The 17,398-nt window shown below is 36.7% G+C and overlaps 1 protein-coding gene across 2 annotated transcripts in view; it reads right to left on the bottom strand.

The window, feature by feature from the left end:
- POT1 (protection of telomeres 1) overlaps positions 1 to 17,398 on the bottom strand; it is a 79,558-nt gene that overhangs the window by 35,212 nt on the left and 26,948 nt on the right. For both annotated transcript variants that reach the window (XM_076329698.1, XM_076329705.1), the window contains one exon: positions 7,557 to 7,687. In XM_076329698.1, the coding sequence (XP_076185813.1) occupies positions 7,557 to 7,687 (131 nt within the window). The remainder of the gene's footprint in view (positions 1 to 7,556; positions 7,688 to 17,398) is intronic.

Here is a 17,398-nt window from a genome sequence, read left to right as displayed (position 1 = left end):
GTCAGGGCTGTTGTCAGCACTGTGTCACATCAGGCTTTGGCTAGTTGAGCCTTGAAAAATTCCAAGCATGGAGATTCCAGAACCTCCCCAGGTAACCTCTTTCAATAACGCACTACTCTTGTAGTCCATAACCATCCTTGGAAACACCCCCTTTGCCATACTAAGTCTTATCATCTGTAGATCCATAAGGTTCCCCAGCACTGATTACTAAATATTTTGATTGTATTGAATGTTTAAAAAGATCTGTAGGAATTTGGGGAAAATACCTACACATGGATTATACTTCAAATGAAACTCCATCCAAAAACCTAGACAGGAACTTGGGATAGTGCAAAAAAAAGAACACTATACTAGGTGCCACACGCTCTTCTAATTTGTTCTTATAAATGATGGCTATGAAAGAGGATTTCTTTCTAGAAAGTGGATACAAAATTTACCTTATGCTAGGGGATAGGGGTTCCAAGTCACAAAGGGATGCCCTTCAATTATCCCCATTCACTCACCACCTTACGCAAAGTTTTAGAGACAGATCACTGCACTTTAACTTGAAAAATAGTCTAGAATAGCTGGAGCAGATACTTGATGGAAAAACACAAATAAAACATAGGTTTTCCATTGTGTCAAGACAAAAAATGAGTTCGCTTAGACAGGTATTTAGCTTATTTCCTTGGGTTCTTTCTTTTCTATTTTTGGCTGCACAGGTAGCCAACACAGAATGGAATGGCATCTAAGAGCCACTGGTCCAAGACAGCATGGGTTTCAGACCTGTCTGAACTGAACCAGAGAGCTTTTAAAACTTGGAAACACCCCATAAGTATTGCTTGCCATTTGAGCAGCAATGGGTTATAAACAAAGGTTGCTTTCTCCTGTTAAATGCTATTACTTTATCAGTGGTTCTGACATTTTAAATAAGAAACAAAGCAGAAGCAGGTTGAGAAGGTGTCTTGTTAAGAAATTATGTTTATATGCCTCAAACTAGCTGGAAAAAAAACCCAAAAGAACTGCCCTGAAGTCTTTTAGGGTATGAATGGCCTCAACAATTTCATTCCTAAATGGCCTTTCTTTTAAATGGGAGTTGCTCCTTTGTGTTATGGACTTCTTAGAGAAAAATCAAAGTCCTGGATTTATGATGATTTGTCTGTAGCCACTGAATACAATACACTATGTCCAGCATCACCTACAAGGATATTAATAACTAATCCCCTTAATTTGTCCCTGTTCCACCACTGCTGAAACTCTTGAGCTTTATTAGGAATTGCATAGGGCTAAGAGGATGCTAAAAGTTGGAGTAAGACCTTTGGAGATGTTTCTCACTAGCTCTCTCCAGACTTGGCAACATGAGAACGACTTCAGTCCTACAATCTGGAAACCTACATTTTTAAAACTATTCTGGAAACAGGAAATGCTTGCTTTCCATTCTGAGTGTCATGCAGTGCACGAGGGTGGGATGGGATGGAAGGCTGAAAAAAACCCATCATGAACACTGAAGACATACTTCTAAGCTAAAACAAAATTGCAGATCAAGGGTTTGAATGATATACGCATCCCATGACAGAACATGCAAACAGACAAATACTCCAATACCAAAAAAAATTAGTTTTGTTAAAATTGTTACTAATTTAATAACTTATTGCTCAAAAATAAGCTAAACAACTGAACCTGAGCCTTAACACCATATCAGATCCAGAGATTAATTTCTTTGTAAAAGTTTGATGATTGTCACTGATGCTGTTTATATGCAAAAAGTTTCCTGTCAAAAAAACCATATGAATGCATTAGGTATATTTCCTTATGTTTTGTAAATGTTTTCTCACATTAAGTAGAGTAAATCACAGTCTAAACAAGTTTGGATAATATGGTATGCTGATTATATTTTCTTGTATTTTAATAATGTAATCCTAGCGTACGTGTATCTCCAGCTGTATGAACAGAGAGGTAATAATGAAATAGAGAAGCAATTTGAAGTAACTTAGTAAATAATCTCTGTCCTTATATAAATTAAACCATTTTGAACATGTTTAAATACAACAAAAAGAAAATTGAACTACAAAAACTATCTGCAAGCACCTTCCAAAAGAAAGTTAACAAGGCTAGTCATATGGAAGTAAAATGAAATTTTATGAAGACATGAAAAATACACCTAGATATTAGGACCATAAATTATAGCTTATCCTCTACTATTCCTGAGAATTGCTGTCTGCAAAATAAGATTGTCAGAAATGTCTTCAGCCATGGAAATACAAATTAAAGAAGGAAATGAATAATATATTATACATTTCATTTACCAGTTCACCTGAACATACTATAACTATTTTGTGGAAAAAAAATTGTATGCAAAAAGTATATATACTTAAACCAGCTGAGATAATCTCTGTTTTGATAAGAATTTAAAAAAAAAAAACAGCAGGCATTGTGATACTGCTTTAGAAATATTCCTCAGAGAAAGTGGCATAGTATATTTGAGAAAATTCTAGTAAAGTAAAAAATGACTATTTTGGAATATTTCCTACATATTTAAGACATGATCAGGTAACTTGACCAAAAGTACTCAGATGAAAATTTCAGAAAACATATGTGCAAAATTCTAAGACTTTGAATTATGGAGAAACTCTACCACTGCCTACAGTCAGTATTTCCTGACATTATTCACTATAGGACAAATACTTGTTTTTAAATTAAAATTTGTTTTTAATTTAAATTAAACTTTTAATTTTAATTTAAAATTTAATTTAAATTAAAATTAATTAAAATTAATTTAAATTCCATTCAAAGTGAGTTGCACGCCTTACATAATTTTTGAAGGGAAGCCAAAAGCAATAGTAATACTGATATTTCTGAGAAAAATGTTGGTTTCTCTGTGTTAAAAAGAATCTCATAATTGTTTACGAAAAAAATTTTAATTGCTTCCACTCTTCAGAGCAATAATTTGAAAACAGTGGTGCAGTGCCACAGACAACATGTTCTTTGACATCCTTTTTAGCAAAAAGTCTCAAACCTAACTTTGCCCAAGTTCATCTATTTGGACCACATTTACTCAGAGGACACTAAGAGTCTGGCAGCTAAATTCTGCCAAAGTTTAACATTGACTCAGTACGTTCTATATCTAAACTCCAGACTTTCCCCTCTCATCCTTATCAACCTGACAGCTATGGCCAGAGCTGCCTAGGAATAAGAAGTGAGCAGATACTTCTCCTGTGTCTCTCCCTCGGTGCCTTCCATATTGCATCAAGTAGAATGAAAGAGAAGGAATCAACTTTCATGGGACAAACTGGATTAAACAAAAGGAGGCAATACACAGAGACAAGGAAACTGCTAGCAAAGTGCAGAAGTAAGACTGCTCCTAGAAATAACAGCAGACTGGTTTAAAGATCAGAGTAGGTAACCTAGTGGAACAAATGCTATGTTAAGTATTACTCAGTTAAGGAGAGTGATGCACAAGAAGAGAGACAGGACAGAACTAGTAAGGATAACAAAAAAGGGAGTGTGACTGAGCCTTCCGTTTTTATGAAGCCATGCTCCATATGCTTGATATTCAGATTCCTGCTCCTCTGTGGACAGGCAAACAGCTTAGAAACTCACTAGCAAGACATACATCTTATACTTGTCAACTGACTGACCTACGGAGGAAATAACCATCTATATCATGGTTATAAAGTACTTTTGCTCAAAGCAGCAATGCATTTATATTGTAAATCTAAAGAGTTTGAACCAGATGAATATGCAATTGATAGCATGCAAGGAATTTGCTTTTTCTTGCTGTTTTTCTCGATTTTGTTATTCTAAAGATCTAGGATGCAGCATCTAACCACAAAGCTAAAACACTAGAATTATAAACCATAATTATTCCAAAGTTAGTAGATGACACAGTTACTGTTGCCTATGCAAACACAGTTCAGCTCACGGTGCGTTTATATTATGACACCCCATTCCATTACCCTATTTTTCTATGCAGTGCATGACTTGAGAAGTGCAGTGGTGATAAATTAGTGCTGTGTAACAAAGAAGCTGTCATCTTTAAGACTCCTACTTCATTTGTTACAGCAACTGGAGCCTATGTATGGAAGAAGTTAAGGCACGAAAGTAAGAGAGGAGAATAGTATCACAATTACTATGACAAAAAGCTAGATAATTAAGACTTTGTAATTGCTACAGAGATTGCATTATGCTGAGGAAGTCATATAAGTAAAGTTTATGAGAGGTCACTCCTTTGGTCTTCATCCTCCAAGCGTTCCATGTGAGTCACACAGCTCTATAATGCTGTGTGTTCTGGAAAAAGACCCACCAAAACACATCCTAGGCAGTGACCGTATCAGACAACTAGAGTATGCTGAACAAGATGAACACCTAAATAAGAATGTGCTTCACTTTCCTCCAATTCTCAAACATTAAAATGGAAATCAAATACCAATTCACTTCACTGGGAGTGAGGAAATAAATTCTTGTTTGTGAATCACTCAGAGGTAATAAGGAATACTAGAGAAAAGCCAATGAGGAAATTAATGGTTCTATCATCATGGCAGGGTTTGAGTAATACAAGAAAGGCAGAATACATGCCAAAACTCCCAAGTCAAGTGAGTGATAAAATATTGCAGATTTAATCAGTACCAGCAGGTTGCCTCTACCCTCTCTTTAACAGCTTAAACATTAGGCATTAAGTCTAAGATATTAAGAGCGTCCACTGTGAACCATAAAAAAAAGTTCCAAGAAAACTCCGCTTGAGATAACTCCTTCTTTGCCATGAAGATAGAGGGCGGCTAGACAATTCGGTCACAAGCCTAGTTTTTATATTGGGGGGTGGGGGATCCCCCCCACTGTCATCTCTGCAGAGCACTGACTGCGGTTGAAGGCCCAAATACAGTACTGCAAATCACTAAGTACTATAATTCATGAGAAATCATCATAAGCAGTCATAAAAATGCACTTCAAGAAATATTAACAGAAATGTAATTAAAACTGGATAATCTTTCAGTTCTGTTACTAAGACACTTAAAATTTTCATTATCTGCAACAAATACTGAGCAAATAAAATTATTCTCTACCCAGAGTAAACCCAACAGAATCCTCTCCATTAAGTTCTTATTAGCTCTGAACCATCAGACCTTGCCAACACCTGTGTTACTCTGAAGAGAAGTTATTCATTAGCAGCTGAAAGTGTAGCTGGCAGTAGTCATTTTTAAAATGTGTTTGCTATCAATGTCAACTTCTTGGAAGTCTCTCAAAAGCATATCTGGGACAGGGAAACGTGAATACACGCTGTAAGGACTATGTATATCTGTCCTCATTGGTAAGCACAGCTCTGACAGACTACGTCCTCTACTACCCTTGACTGCTTTCCATTCAGCAAGCTAAGAGAAGGTGATAAGGCCTGAAGACAAAAGGAGAACAGAATGAAGGAGGAACTGCAGACACTGTAATTAGAACTCTAATTAAAGTTGATTTCTTTTTTTAATTGAAAACTGTGTTGCACAGCAATCACACATACCATGCTGGTTGTAGGTGAAAGAGAGGAAGAAGTCACCCCCCTCCCAGTTCACTCCTAGCAGTTGGCACCAGGCTTCTATGTCAGATTTTTACCTGCTCAGATCAGATATGAAAACTTCCAAAGTAACTGTTTGCTAGCCTGGGGTAGTCAAAACATTCCCATCCAGAAAAAGACAACTTAGTGACTAGATCATTCTAAGTTAGAAAGTAATTAAACAAGCTGTCAGCTTATGCATCTGAAGAGATATGGATCATGAGCAGCTGGGGTCAGTTAGGGCTGGAAACCACTTAAAACAGCTCAGCTGTGATGAAGGAAAAAAAAAAAAGTATGTGGGGAAGGGATTAACAGACCCTATCTTTAAATACTGAAACATGATCTTGGAGAATGATGAAGTACCAATTGATAAGGATTTTAGAATGATCTCCTCAAAAATTTGATGCCAAAGCAGGAAAATGGTGAGGTTCCTTACATGTACTATATCAATACGTTTCCTTAATAAGTTTATATTAAAGATAAATAGTGGAGCTGAGACACTATTATGTTTGCATAAAAGAGGGTGCATACATAACTTCCCTGACAGTGGTCTTGTCTGGTTTTTTTTAACCCGTACTTCCCACATCTCAAAAAAATCCTATATTAACCCACCACAGACATGCAACTTTTTAATCCTTTTAATCAGGCTTCTTTCTACTTTCTCCTTTTTCACACATATATTATAAAATACGTATTTTGATTTCAGAAGCAATAAACATATTTCTACCTCCACTGAATTTCAGAAATGAGTATATCTGTGTAATACTCACCCTGCTGGATTCAGAATGAATTTAAAATTTAGCATAAGAATTTCCCATCTGAAGTCAGCTCAATGAACTTTCAAGACTAACAACACATCTCAAGTACTGATTAGCAACACAAGCTTCAAAATCTAAATATAGTTTCATTCCACTCTAATGATACATAAAGATGACCTTAAGGAAGCTTTATACTAACGCAGAATAGGTTAGCTAATTTCTCTCTCAATTGTAAATATTTATAATATACATGAATAACTGAAGACTGTTTCTGAATCTTAACAAGTTCTTTCTTAATAATCTCAGTGGTACAAATCCCAATTACCGGATAAATCTTACCACTTTTTACATTTATTGTCATGGGTTTTTTTCTTTGTTCTCCTGCTACAGCATATCAAAACGTACCTGCTTAGTACTACTGCTCTTTATCCCTTTCATCACCCTTTTGTACAATGCTAAATTTCCTAGATCTCTCAAGAGTGTCCAAATATGCAAACTGTTTTTTTTTAACTGGCCTCTTTCAGGACATTTACTAATTTCTGCTATAATTATTTTAAGCAAAAATGAAATATATAATTATGTATGGTTATCTTGCAAAGTAATACGTAACATGGTAAAATCATGTCTTCGGTACTATTCTGCATCTCTTTAAGTATGGTCCAGAATTACAAGACTTCCATTCAGTCTCTGTAGTGTGGTTCCTCTTCCCTATACAGTTGCAAAGCAATAAACACTGTTTCCTTCATGGCCTTTGATACAGATAAATACGGTGTAAGGCAGAAAAACATCAAAGCAGCAGCTAGAGCATATTGCACACTAACAACCCCAGATAGATTACGTTTACTTGAGTAACTCTCCAGCTGATCTAAACTGCTCCACAATAAAAGCTCTAAAGTAAACCCTCAATTCTATTAGTTTGAAGAGGAATAAATTGTGCACATTTATGTCAGTTAAATTCTGTTCATCTAGAAGTATTACCATGTAATTTGTGTCAACTAGTTTAACAAATATTAAAAAAAAATAATGCTGTTCTGGAGTTGTCATAACCACATCCAACACTTTTTTAAAGAGAGATATCAGCTTAGTGCTCTGTTGTTGTTTAAAAAATTTGATAGTTTATTTCCAGTTTTAGTACATACCATAACCGTAGCTGTTTTATCAATCAATTGCTTTATCCAATGTCTCCACGTGTTAAATTTCAGTACATGAAGAATTAAATTATTCCTACAGTCCTCTCACTGCAAAAAAGCAAGCACATAACCCCCCCATATCCTAGTACATACCTTTATTCTATGAAATCGAATAATATCTCCAACTTTGTAAATTTTTGGTAGGCAATCTAGATTTCCATTAAAAAGAGTGCATGTTAACTTCACATTTGATGGGTCCACAAGTGTTACAACTGAGCAATAATCTGTAAAATATAAAAGTGTTTGAATGAATAATAGGCATTATGGAGTTATAAATACACAGATATTAAACTTGGGATGAACAACCATATGGCCAATTTTTTTCTGCTATAATCTGTGTAACTCATCTGAAGTCAATTTAGTTACAGTACCATAACAACTGAAGTGTGGCCCATCTTGCCAATAATTAGCCCAAACAACTGAAAATGAAATGGATGATTAAGCACAGGTCTATGAGTCAGGAACACACAAAACTTTTTCTTCTGTCTGCAACAAGCATGCTATTTTTCAGGTTTCAATTACTTCCTCTATAAAATGGGGAGTGTATGTACAATCTTGTACAATCCTTTTCTAAGACTTATTTTTGCACTGTCTTCTGAAAAGGTAATGAGTTCTACAAGTTCTAAAAGCAAATTAAAGCATAAATTACTTATCTTTCACTTCAACAAAATATGCAAGATATATACTGCAAGGATACAGTCACACAGTGGTAGTTAGAAAGTATAGTAAGAAACTGAAACTTGCCCTTTTGAAGCTAAACTTCATTAATAGAATTTAACTTCTATTAGTGACCTAAAAAGTAAACTCAAAACAAGATACAAATATGACAGAGCAAACCAGCCCAGAATAGAGCAGTATTTGCAGATGACATAAATGAAACCTGTATTATCTATTTCAGCTTACAGAAGCATGTGTGCTCGGATATCTTACAAACATAAAATGGAGTGAGAGTACACTTGCTCTTTCACACATGGTAACTGGTTAACCTGCCTGAGAACTTTTCAAATACCCAATATCAACTTGGCTGTATGTTTAGAACCTCAAACATCCGCATATCTTGACCTAGGTTGCTTTTAATCAAGGAGACAGAGTGCTTGGTTTGGATACTTACTATGCTAGCATTTACTGAAGCTTACAGTTCAGGGCTGAATTACAACTTTTTCAGCTGATCAGTAGAGCAATGACATCATAACCTGTTATTTTTACCTTGATAACAACCTTGATACATTTATGTACACAAAATTTTGGCTTTTAGAAAGAGTTAGCAAGATCTTCAAGCAAAAAGCACAATTTTTAGGCATTAACAGTACTCAATGATTTACAATTTAAAATTTCTAAAGTTTGAACTCTTGCAATGGTGAACTCTGTTGGTTTTCCATTTAAGCACACCATTCTTAAATGTCAGAATGAGAAAGCACAAAACCAATATTAGTAAGAGTGGCGAAAAATTTTAAATCAAGTAATTTTGTACCTTTCCACACCGGTATACCACTGATTTACTATTTTTCTTGGCATTCTTCTGTACTCTGAAAAGAGTGGATATATCTAAAGTGTTTGCAGCGCACACAGTACTTTCAGACAGCATCATAAATGAAATGATTCTGCTATTATTCATTCTGACTAAAAAAGTATAAATCACTAGATCTGAATTACCCAAGATGCTTGGGCAACTCTCCAATTTTCTAATGCCATCTACTTCAACTCACATTTTTGCTTTTACAATCCTATTTTAAGAATGTAAGTTTTCACTGAAAAAGTTAGTTTATTCATACTGCTGACCTGCATATAAAATGCAGACATACCATATAGAAGCAGGAACAGTTCCTCTATGTACTGCTTGGATCCATTTGCTCCTGCTATAATCTTACTATTTTGGACACCCATTTAAACTAAAAGTTCTTTGCCAATTTTTATGTTGCATTTTGGTAACATCCAACAACAGAATCTCAACACTGTAAAAAGAAAGTAGTTGTAACTCTTAGAAACAGACGTGCATGAAGACTTACATCCATTCTCTTGAGGTACCAAGAATGGGAACACTGTTCAAGATATAAAACTCTCTGAACAAAGTAACACACAAAGACACGATCACAATTCAGCAGGCATCAAGTCAACAGTAAAGAAGCAAAATTAACAAACAATGAATAAACCTGTTTATGAATTCTATTGCTGATATTCAAACAAACTACAGAAACTGACTATATAAAACTGAAATTTGAAACAACTGACCAGAAGCTTCTTGTTTGGCAGTGTGAGCTTTCTCAACGTCTATAACGGTGAAATTAAACAGAGCAAGACTATAAATGAAGTTCAAGGTCGAAGTGACTGTGGCTTGTCGGTAAGCCCACGCCACAGCAGATACGCCCACAAAAGAACTGAGGCCCATGGAGGAACCCACACTGGAGCAGAGGACACCACCAAGAAGGAAGGTACGGGGTTGGGGGGAGAGTAAGGAACAAGTAGCAGCAGAAAGAAACTGCTACGTACTGACCCCAGTCTCCTGAGCCACCTTTTGTGCCCCTAAGAGACACAGTGTAACCTGCAGCAATAACAAGGGGAATGGAGACTAGGAAGGGGGAAGGAGAGGTGCTTGGAGTGAAGCTAAGCCCGAAAAAGGTGGAGGAAAGGTGTTTTCCCTAAGCATTTAAATATTTCTCCTCTGTTTCTCAATACCTAAATCAGTTATTAAATGTTTATGTTAACCGGCAATGAATTAAATTCCCCAAGTCAAATCTGTTTTGCCCGTGACAGACACCTTTTCAACTCTCAAAAATAAAACCCCAAACAAAAAAGCAAAAAATCCAAACAATCAAAAACCGCAACTTCCTTTAGCTATAATTCTACAAGGCAGTTAGTGATAATGACACTAAACCAGAGTTTACATATCTGGGAACTGAACAAAGGTGTCATAGCACTAAAACAAAGTCAATAAAATCTCTATCATGCATTTCATAAAGATATAGACACATAAATTGTTGCTAGACAGCTTTGAAAGAGAATACTATCAGTCTACTAAAACTGATAGATTTGCCTTATATAAAAACTGTAGGAAGGCAGTCAAAAGAAGACAATTGTTGTATGTAAACTCTGTGAACAGATTCCCTAAACATGAAGACAGATACATTAGACTGGATTAAAATACATGCTTGTATGTGCACTGCCTATGCCTTCAAAAGAAATATTCTGCCATTTCCAGCAAATACACCCTTAAATTTTACAATCATTTAAACTTAAAAGTTTAAATTCTCTAACGATTTGAGTGACTGAAGCATTGAAAGAAGAAATCCAGTAAAGGCTTAACAAGAAAAATAAAACTACTTTTTCTACAGATATAAAAACCTATAGTATTTCTATAAAACCACTAGTCTTCTTCCTCCCCAAGATTTTTACACTCAATAATGATAAACTCTCATCTATTGCACTCAGAAGTTGCTAAGTATCATTCTTTTGCACACTCCACACCAAAGGCACAAGGCCAAGTATCATATAGCACCTATTCTGACATTCTATGCTGGGATAAGCAGACATGAAGAAAGTCTAGTCAGTGGCCGACAAAACTGCAAGTATTTACTACTTTAATCCAAAGACAGATTGTTAACAAGCCAAGTTTCTTTGGGTATGAATTCTAGAGGTTAACTTAACAGGTCAGTTGCAAAGCGATATGAGCAAAATGAGCAATTAGGAAGAAAAAACCATCTGGTTCACAGATTCACAATGCTTTGGGCATACAGGATAACATGTTACAGTGCATTGATATAATCCAACATCGGAATCAAGAGTGAAATAACAAAAACATTCCACATTAAAACTGTGGTTACTCTTTGATGCTGTGTTTATATAGTCTAGTCAGCTTCATACATGTGCAGCTGCCTATTTAAGGGGGAAAAAGTTAACAAACTCCCTCCATTTTCTGTGCAATTAGCATACTCAAAAGATTGATAATCATCCTACTCAAAGCAGTATAAAATATTATACTTGCTTTATATAGTCAGGGAATCATAGAATAGTTTGGGTTGAAAGGGACCTCTAAAGGTCATCTAGTCCAACCCCCCTGCCATGGGCAGGGACATCTTCAACTAAATCAGGTCGCTCAGAGCCCCGTCCAACCTGACCTTGAATGTTTCCAGGGATGGGGCATCCACCATCTCCCTGGGCAACCTGTTCCAGTGTTTCACCACCCTCAGCGTAAAACATTTCTTCCCTATATCTAGTCTCAATCTACCCCCTTTTAGTTTAAAGCCATTCCCCCTTGTCCTGTCACAACAGGCCCTGCTAAAAAGTCTGCCGCCATCTTTTTTATAAGCCCCCTTTAAGTACTGATAGGCTGCAATAAGGTGTCCCCGAAGCCTTCTCTTCTCTAGGCTGAACAACCCCAACTCCTTCAGCCTTTCTTCAGAGGAGAGGTGTTCCATCCCCCTGATCATTTTCGTGGCCCTCTTCTGGACCCACTCCAACAGGTCCATGTCTTTCTTATGCTGAGGGCTCCAGAGCTGGACACAGTACTGGAGCTGGACCCCCTAGGTGGGGTCTCACCAGAGCAGAGCGGCAGAATCACCTCCCTTGACCTGCTGGCCACGCTTCTTCTAATGCAGCCCAGGATACGATGATTGGCCTTCTGGGCTGCGAGCGCACGTTGCTGGCTCATGTCCAGCTTTTCATCCACCAGTCCCCCCAAGTCCTTCTCGGCAGGGCTGCTCTCAATCCCTTCATCCCCCAGCCTGTATTGATACCGGGGGTTGCCCCGACCCATGTGCAGGACCCTGCACTTGGCCTTGTTAAACCTCATGAGGTTCAGACGGACCCACTTCTCCAGCTTGTCCAGGTCCCTCTGGATGGCATCCCATCCCTCAGGCGTGTCAACTGCACCACTCAGCTTGGTGTCATCTGCAAACTTGCTGAGGGTGCACTCGATCCCACTGTCTATGTCATTGATGACGATATTAAACAGTACTGGTCCCAATACGGACCCCTACGGGATGCCACTTGTCACCAATCTCCATCTGGACATTGAGCCATTGACCACTACTCTCTGGATGCGATCATCTAACCAATTCCTCACCTGAACATCTTCTACATAATATAGGTTCTCTGTCTCTGTGATTTTAGACTTCCATTCTTAACTATCACCTCAAAACATTACTTCTACAATAAACCTAATTAAAATAGAGCTCTTCAAGAACAAAGCATAAAGACTGATTTTCTTTTAAAGAAATCCTCATCCAGCAAGTCCTTTTTGAAGGTTAAAAGTAAAAAGCCACCTGCTTTTCCTTCCACAGCTAGAATGTGAAAATTGCTTTCTGCTTTCCATAGCAGCATTATAGTTCAGTGATTGAATTAACTTTTCTGCACAAATGAGTCAAACTCTAAACAGAATTGCTGAATTTAAATAACGTCCCAGTGTTACAGGAAACAATACAATAAATGTCATTGCTCTAACTTTTGATTTTTCACAATATGCTTTCCAATGAAGCTACCAAGCTTAATAATAATAATAATAATAATAATAATAATAATAATAATAATAATAATAGTATAATGAATTATTAAGTTTACATATTGGAGTCAATTTGCCTTTACTAGATAAATTTACTCCACTAATTAACTTTTCTTAAAGAAGGGAAATTTTACCACTGCTAATTTTCACTTGTAATGATCAGGCTTAAAAATATGACACAATGGATGCACAGTTCAGCAAATTTTTATGCTATAAAATAAAGATTTTACTTTCATACTAGATTGACTCAATAAAAGCATTGGTTTTAGGCTAATAACTACACAGAACTCCAAACTGCACCTATGGCTTTTTTTTTTTAATATACTTAGTTATTATGAAGAGGTATTCCCACTCAGGCTTAACATCACGCGAGGGACCACCAGCAATGGACGGCTATCTGTAAGGATGCTTGTAACACCTCAGAATTGGTGTTTATGAAAACAACAAGGAGAGAGAAGTGATGTTTGGTTTAAATGGAAGTACAGAGTGATGCATCTGTCTGATATGTTTCTTATATCCTTTCAGACTAGTCCTTACTGCTCTTCAAAAATACAGTTACTTTAACTTGTTACTTAGTTTTTTATTTCATCTTATAAAAAAACCCACAACTATTTGGTGAAGCAGCTATTTATAAAAGAAATTTATGCAACAAGAGGAATTAACTATTATTGCAAGGACTATCTTAAAAGCAATAAAATTTCAAGTCAAGATCAGTAGAAAGTTACATTAACTACATGGAGAACGCTGATCTCCAAGCTTCTAGGTCCTGACGTCAAATAGTTTGAAATATGAATGTTTTCTAGCTCTGTAACAGTCATTGGAAAGCTAAAGTTTTCTCCACTGTAATGACAGTTTAGGTTCATTCTTCAGGTTATACCTTTCTTTTTATAAATGACATAGCATTTCCACTCTTTTATGGACTGTTACGTCAGTCATTAGCATGCTGAGAAAGTCAGCATCTCTCCACAGTGTACAGATATATTAAAAAACCAACAAAAACCATAAAACCCACAGCTTCACTTACAAATTTATTTTTCAGTCATCATAAGAATTGTTACAAAAGCTTTCCAGATTAGTACTTACTGATGTTGTAGGAAAGCATTTAGTACTTACTGATTAAACGTTTATTTTCATTTTACTGAGGACTTCAGCAGTTCCTAACAAATATGCTTGTATAAATTTTTAAGGTAGAAAGCATCAATCTAATTATGAATCCTCTTTTGGGCAATCACATATGTATTCCTGACTAACATTTAAGTGGAAAACCCACTATCCTGAATCAATAACTTCCCCCTGCAAAGAGCTAAAAAGGTTTTTGGCAATGCTGTTGGCAATGAGGGACACTAATTAGAGATTGCCTTCTGTTTCTTATATTTCAATACATTAAAAAAAGGAGAGAGAGATTATTGCAGCGAATTATTCTCTCTTCAAAACTACACCAAACATTAATACTGTTTTCAAGAATTACTGGGGCCATTCAAACCACAAGTGTCTTTGTACTAAAACCAAGCAGTTGAACCAGCTAACTTATCAAATATGTTCAACAAAACACAGGAAGAAAAATAATACAAATATACACACACTCCTCTGTGTGTATACATATGTACATACACGCACAGATATTGCAAAAGCCCAAAACAAAACCTCTAAAGAATCAAACTGAAGATGTTTTACTGCAGCTTGTTATTTCTAACATGGCGATACACTTAAGAGATAAAAACATTCAGTAACTACCAGAAGCATCTGGTTAAACAGATGTTTTAATGCCATCATTTGTAAATTGTAGATCAAAGTAACTGTCTTGAGATTTCTTTCCATTAACTATTTATTCAACTTTAATTTTTCATTTCCTTTTTGAAATTTTTGAAACTTTTCTTTATCTTCAATATTTGATGATAGGAAACAGCGATTATTTAAAAAAGAAACACATACAAACCACTGTGAACAGAAGGGAAAAGAACATTACTCTCATCTTTAGGCTCCAGAAATGAAATCACTATCTTTACCTCTGCAACAGTTTTTATTCTGTTCTGCAAAATTTTAAAAATTCTCAATATTTTGATTTGGAAAAAACAAAATGGAACACAATACTTTAAAGAACAAAACTACTGCAGATTTAACTCTGAGTCTGCTTCCTCTCAAATAGACCATCAGATAGCACAACCGTCTGTGATTGGTTTGTTCGGCACTCTAAAGTTGGTTTGCTATTACTTACTAAAAATTGACTATTTTAACTGAAGTTGCACACATGCTATAGTTTAATGTTTTTTTCAGCTACATAGTTTTAAACAAATTCTGGGCTAAGAATGTTGATGAATTTGGCTCAAGATCGAATAAAAATTGAAAATAAAAACAAAATACACACAGCAAACACATGGGCTGCAGTCCTTTGGGATAACCCTGCTCAAGTGCGAGTCCTCCACAGATTGCAGGGTAGATCAATCTGCTCATCCGAAGTCTCTTCCCCAGGCTGCAGGAGAATCTCTGCTCCAGCACCTGGAGCACCTCCTCCCCTCCTCTTTCTCTGACCTTGGTGTCACAGGGCTGTTTCTCACACTTTTTTCCCCTCACTCCTCACTGCCATGCAGTGTTTTGCCCTTTCTCAAATATGTTTTCCCAGAGGCGCCGCCATCGTGGCCGAGGGGCTCAGCCGTGCCCTGCGTTGGGTCAGTCGGAGCCGGCTGGAACCGGCTGTGTCTGGCATGGGGCAGCCCCAGCCTCTCCTCACAGAGGCCGCCCTGCAGGCCCCCTGTTACCAACACCTGGGCACCTGCACCCAGCACAGCTTGCTTTCCCATTTTCAATCCTTTTTCATGCTTGGCAGCCCCAAATCCTTCTCCTTAAGCCCCCAGCAACCTAACACCACCCATTCACTCCTATCTGGGAATCTCTCTCCAACCTTTGAAAAGCTCCCTCTGGAGTCTTTCTTTGAATTAATACTTTTTAAATATTAAGTATTATTTAAGTATTAACTGTAGCTAAATCACACGACAGTTCCTAAGTATTCAGCTCTAGGGGCAGAATAATTTTTATTACTATTACTTCTAAGCTAGCAGTATACCTTGATTTGCTATACACACAGCAAACACGCACACACTTAATTTAGTATTTTATGAATGTTTGCATTTCTAATTAGATGCCAGAACACCTTTTTGTTTCCAGTCTAAATGCATTGAGTTCCTGCAGATACTTTCACTTACCATTATTCCTCATTTACATCTAGGAATATCTGTTGTGTTGTAACATTCATAATGTAAAACAATTGGAATTTGTAATTCTCCACTTTTATTGGGCTACAGTATTATCAAAACCCAATTATTTTCTGAGAAAAGTGACATCCAACTTTTCCACAGCTTTCTCTAACAACTACCATTTGCTTTTTCAAATCAAAACAGTATTTCATCTTAAAGATTTGCAATTTACTGTTTAGCAAAATAACTTTAGTGTATCCATGACTATGTAGAATATGATAATATTCATTTTAATTTAGTCTCAAGAGGAAAAAAATAAACATGCACTATTTTTTGCTATAAAAACAGATGCACGGTTACCGGCTCAGTTCCCAACTTAGTGACTACATCTATTTTTAACTGTTAACATTTAAATTAGATTATCCCATATTCTTCAGACTTGTTTTTTGTTTACATTTCAGAGTTATTTTGGGGAACACTACTGCCTTCTCAACATCAAGTTAGAATGTAGAGCAGAAAGGTTTTCTAGGAGCAAGCCTTGTCACCTGCTATAATAAACACCAATGAGAATATATTTCGACAGCTACCTGCATGGGAAACACCGAACTGCTCTCCTGCAGACACCAGGGCACTGAGCCCTAGTGCTGCAGATACACTGTTTCTTCTGTTGACATGGTCAACAGTATGTAAAAATGCTGTTGAATTCCCAAAAGCTATTCATTAGCTTGTGAACCCAGCTAATCTAATATATTCTTGAAAAATCCTATGTTGTTCTGCGTAACTTAACTATGACTGCTGACTGGACCGGTGGCTGCCTTTAGTACAGCTGACACTTTGTGTACGATAGCCCAGAGAGCAGCACACGCATGTCTTGACTTTTCTGTGGGCAAGAATTAGACCACACTTTAGCTACAAGTGAGAGCAAAAATTTCCTGTCAGTAGCGTCCTTCATACCGGTATATCTGTTTATCTAGAAGAATACTACGTGCACCGATGGAAGTAATTAAGCATGTCCATGATACAGATTATATCAGTATAGTTCAGTGGAACATACTGAAGCTAGATTTGCACAGACCCCCCAGACGTTCCTCCAACTCATACATTCTAAACTGATTCAAACAAAGGCTGAAGATTGCTCGGTCTTCAACAAGTGAAGCCATTAGTTGAACCTTAGTTGGACTTGGAACTTTTTTTGGGTGTGCCACCATGTTTGCACAGCTTTCAGCTATTTCATTTATCTTTCAAGCTAC

The sequence above is a fragment of the Aptenodytes patagonicus genome, chromosome 1 (assembly GCF_965638725.1).
Source record: "Aptenodytes patagonicus chromosome 1, bAptPat1.pri.cur, whole genome shotgun sequence".
In the NCBI taxonomy this organism is placed as follows: domain Eukaryota; kingdom Metazoa; phylum Chordata; class Aves; order Sphenisciformes; family Spheniscidae; genus Aptenodytes; species Aptenodytes patagonicus.
Note: the sequence above shows the minus strand (reverse complement) of the source record. Positions and strands in the feature narration are given on the sequence as shown.